This window comes from Esox lucius, chromosome 20, assembly GCF_011004845.1.
Source record: "Esox lucius isolate fEsoLuc1 chromosome 20, fEsoLuc1.pri, whole genome shotgun sequence".
NCBI classification, from domain to species: domain Eukaryota; kingdom Metazoa; phylum Chordata; class Actinopteri; order Esociformes; family Esocidae; genus Esox; species Esox lucius.
The window spans coordinates 25,378,489-25,383,587 of record NC_047588.1 but is presented as its reverse complement, the minus strand read 5'-3'; the positions used below and the strand labels follow the sequence as shown (position 1 = coordinate 25,383,587).

Sequence of the window (5,099 nt, the reverse complement as noted above, 5' to 3'; positions counted from 1 at the left end):
ATTTTCTTAACCATAATCTCACATTTTGAAGCTGTAGGACAAAACCAGTATTATTCAGAGGTTCTTTAGGACTGAATTACAATTACAAATATTTATGAACATGACCTAAAACATCCAACCATGATAGCTACAAATTAACATATGTGTAATCTGTTCCAGCAGGTTAGCACATACATGAAGTTGACAATTTATGAAAGATGTTTGTCATATAGACAAATACATACATACATATATATATATAATATAACAATGACAATGGACAGAATAATTACATTAATAACAATGTAACAAAACAGCAATGAAATGGAGAAAGAAAGATAGAAAGGACTCAAGATCAGTTGAATAACAAAGCAAACTGTGAAAGTATTTTCAATTTTTATCGTTCCGTATCACAAGGATAGTCAGCGCTGTAGGTTGGTTATATTTGAATGTAACAGTTAATTGCAACAGGTAGTCATTGCTTGCCGTATTCAAATTGTCCATTTGCATAATTAAAATGTAATACGATTTACATGAGATTAAGTCAATCAATCAATCAAATTTATTTATAAAGCGCTTTTTACAACAGCAGTTGTCACAAAGTGCTTTACAGAGACACCCGGCCTTAAACCCCAAGGAGCAAACAACAGTAGTGTTGAATTTCAGTGGCTAGGAAAAACTCCCTAAGAAGGTCGAATTTTAGGAAGAAACCTAGAGAGGACCCAGGCTCAGAGGGGTGACCAGTCCTCTTCTGGCTGTGCCGGGTGAGATATTAAGAGTCCAATTGGAATAATAAATAAATGTTAATATTAAGTCTGATTCAGTTTGTGAAAGTAAAACATTTAGAAAACAAACAAAGGTTTTGAAGGTGCTAGATTTACCAAAGCACATTTCAATTGATTAAATGCAATGCAATGTCAGTCCTTGATCCGATGTTTCTCACTCTGTGACACATGGTCCTGTATTATGATTCTTTGGATTTGGTGTGAAGTTTGGTGATGACCATGTGGGACAGGGCAAGGAGTTAGTGAAACGCAGACCGGAGATATCTGGAGACAATAAACATAAGCAGAAGTTTTAGAGTTTAGTAGTTAGAGGTTCATAGTGAACAAGTTCATGAAAAAATCTACACATTTAGAGTAGCACTCTTTGGTCGACGACCACAGTTGATCTTACTGGCACTTGACCCAGCTGAGGGAGTTGATCGAGCGCAACAAATAGAAAGCAAACCTGTCTGATATCCCTACCACCTACCCCAGATTATGCTGAGACATTAATCACACCCTCTACAAGAACCCTGGGAACTGTAATGCACAGCATTCGTTTTAACAGTGATTAATTTCTTTTTGAAAAATATTTTTTAAAGCCCCAGAGGACTTTCATCTTGACATTGTTATTATAAATGCAGCATCATGACAATGTATTAAAATCCAATGACACGTGAACCACAATGTTTCATTTTTACTTGTTTGCTAACTTTGGGCAATGCAAAACCAATAACTCAATAGTCAATTGGGTATAAAATTGAGAATTGGTTTACTCTGGATGAATAAATGCCCTTACCTGTATTGTATGGAAATGTACAAATTAAACTATTTCTAAATGTTACCAACTTCAAATAATGACCATCGAACTACAGAATGGGCATACTTGAAGGGATCCACACGATCATTAAAAGAACCAAGTCATATTGAAACAATATTTGGTATGTAGACTTAAAAAATGTATCTCTACATGACTTTAACCAATCAAGTCCTAAAATGCAAAGATAAACCCACACACTAATGCTGAACATATTCCAGAAAATCCAAACATAAACCATAAATCTAATTTACTTCAGAATTGATATGCAAATTCAATATATTAAGACAAACAAAATCATGATTAAATTTAACTTGCGTCATGAACACGCTAATGCTTCCACAGAATCCACAGAAAATAAGATAGGTCCTGCTGGAGGACATATTTTTTCATTCTGTGAACATTGTTTATTGGAGCTCACAGCTGTTAAATATATTTTCTTTAGTTGCTCACCTTTCATTGTGATCAGGAAGAAAGCATTGCCTCCCTTGAGAATTTCTCTATGCTTCAAATGGGTCAAGGTTAGAAACTTGTAGTAGCCAATTGCATTGTTTACATAGAATGACTCTTCACCCCTGTTTTCGAGTGTTCCGAAATTGCGAGGATTTTTCCAGGTATCAGCTGCAAAATGGAGGAATACCGTCGCATTATACTGTTACAAGAAGTTGGGGGCTGACTGACTCATAACACTAAAGCATTTGCATTCAGGAAGAGTTGCGAGTCTTATGATTCATATTGCCACCAATAATTTTTATGACCGTCTCTGAATATTGTCTTTGTAAATTTAATAAAACTTATGCATTTTAAGCATAGGCTCCTGAAAACGGTTTGTTCTATGAATAATTGATTGTTTCGGACATATCTGTATTCAGAGTTTGAATTTGTCTCACCATCCGGCTCTAAGGGCTCAGTGGTGATGCTGATTTGCTTGGACATGCGTTCCTGAATGTGGGGGTTCTGGTCCAACAGTTGAATCGTCAGTTGGTGATATGGGCAAGGCCACTTGAGCTTGTCATCAAACTTTCCTGAGACTAAGCGCACATACAGTCCAAACACGGTCTCACGAAGATAAATCACTATCTGGTAAGCATAGCCCTTTGGGGAGTAGTATCTTGGGCTGTACAAAACAGTGTTGTATTGACTGGTGGTTAAAAGATTCTCCATGTCTTTAATTTTCCAGGTGTGATGAGGGCATTCTGTCTCTGACAGGTTGATATCATCGATGGAAAACCCCCCTGTAGACTGTCCTGCTCCTTTCCGCACCTCAAATTCCACCTGGAAGGTTTTGGTGGCATTCAGAGGCACGTGGTAGGGCATCCAATGAGATTCCGGAGCACCTTTTGACAGAAACACTACAGATTAAACAATGAATTGCAACCACTCTTACAGAAAGTGGTCGATCCACCTCATCATCCTAACCCGTGATCTGTCCCATGAGGCGGAGAATTCCTTTAACGTCCCTCTCATCACGATACTCTCTGATCCAGATGTTGAGCTGGTCTGTTTTGTGCCCACTGTGGTAGTAGTAGAACTGCAGACACTGGACATGGCATTTCCTGCTGGGAGTCATCTTCCTACTATCCAGCCTGGCTGTGTCTCCCTCCTTTCCTGACGCTGTGCTGGCGTGCATAAAGAAACCAGTTCCTATGTAAAACAGATTGGACATTTTTAACAATTGTATGACAATTTTATGATATCTGTATAATACTGTTAGGAGTAATACAGCATGAAAACCTACCACCTGTCCTCCCAAGGTTGGTAAAGTCAGAATAGGGGCCTCCGGAGACAGTCTTCATCCTTTTCCAGCCACCTAACAAACCGTTTGAGCAGCGACTCATTCCACACAATCTCTGGTCGTTGAAATTGCAGTGTTCCATAAAGGAAATAGATTTTTCTACAGGAGTAAAACAAAAGAGGATGAGAAAAGTATATGATATTAAACTCTGACATTCAGTACCGTGGGCCTGCTGGGTTTCGTAGCACTGTCCACTTACGGCATCTGTAAAGCTTGTTCAGAAGCAAGGCATCCTGTGGGCTCATTTCAAGGCGTTGTCCAATAACTTTCTGGTACTTCGCTTGCTTTGTGATGATGGTAGGTCCCTCTCCGTTGCTGAAGGATGTGTCTTTGTAATGCAACACTGAGTTGTAGTCATACGGTAAACCAAAGGTGGTTGAAAAATGCTGCGAGACTTTCAAAAAGTTTTTCTCATGACCTGTAGACAAGGGGTGTATTCAGGACACTGCATTAGTTTGCACTTTTACCTACAGTTTACTCTTCAGTTCATCCTACATGTTGTCAATGGGGTTCCGGTCAAGGTACTGGAATAACCATTGCAAAATTCTGTGGTCAGTTAGAAATGATTTTATGGATGTGGAAAAATACTTTGGATCATAGTCCTGCTGGAAGGACCAAGACTGATCCAGTTTTAGACTCCTAGCATTGGCCGCTAAATATAGAGCTAAAGGCAGGTACTTGGCAAAATACACCATGATCCGCTTCCAGGCAGGTTAATCACCATGGGGTCCAACAATTCTTGAGGACACAGTGGTTTGTGTACACTGAATGACTAAAAATACCTAATTCTAAAAATAAACTGATTCTAATAACTTATTTAAATTGCTGAAGAAATATGAACAAACCAGGTCTTATGTTTTTCCAAACAATGGTCACATATTTATCTCTGTCATATCTGGATTGTTCATGCCAGATTCCCAGAGCATGAAAAAACTCATGCTCCACAATGCCAATATGATCACAGTATTTTCCAATTGAGAGACGCTGTCCATAGCTGAGAGACCTCCCTATGTGTGACGAACACCTACAATAATTGGAAGACGGAAGACACAGAAAATAAATACTAAGTCAAATATACTCAAAAAAGGGACACAGTATGAGTATGTTCAAGCAGTGCAAACACAAAATTGTCTTACCCTCTGGTATCCTGGACTGAAATGAAGTGATTCTCAGAGTCTTTTGGCTTGAAGTCAATGCATGATTTCAGCCTGAACTGCTCAAAGGCCTGCATAATGATTCCTTTGGAATTCAATGCTATGTTCATGTAGAAAACACATGGGAAAATGTAATTAAGGCCTTTGAGGGAAAACCTTCACATATCCAATTTTTATTAATCAACATATTGTGTAGGCCTTCACTCAGATGAAGATAAGTTTTACACAAATGTCTATGATAAGACTCTGGATAAAAAAATATGTTCAGTAAATTATAAAATCAGACAGCACACTGCAATTTACTGTAGGTCCTTTAGTGTTTTTTCACATTGAAGATGATGGGGAACCCCTATGTTCTTTAACATTAAGGTTCTTCAAAGGTTTTTTAACAGGTGGCTTATTGATAATTTCCTTTAATTAATAATATAAAGGATACTCATGGGATAACATTTCTTAAATCTAAGCTCTTGAAATCATAGCTATTAACACCCCCCAAATCATAAATCAAGACAGCAGTCTTAATCGTTGCAAAATATTTTAACCTTCATCATTACAATTTATTTTAATCAAATCTAAATCAAATTCCATTA

General features: G+C 37.9%; 1 protein-coding gene across 1 annotated transcript; it reads right to left on the bottom strand.

Annotated features, from left to right (window-relative positions):
* Positions 1-798: 798 nt before the first annotated feature.
* LOC105024313 (meprin A subunit beta) lies at positions 799-4,558 on the bottom strand (the record flags this gene model as incomplete). Its single annotated transcript, XM_020040831.2, has 7 exons — positions 799-1,028; positions 2,014-2,181; positions 2,451-2,897; positions 2,980-3,204; positions 3,299-3,454; positions 3,555-3,773; positions 4,492-4,558. Coding segments are annotated over 7 exons (1,392 nt in total), but the record flags the coding sequence as incomplete, so codon positions are not given.
* Positions 4,559-5,099: the final 541 nt, after the last annotated feature.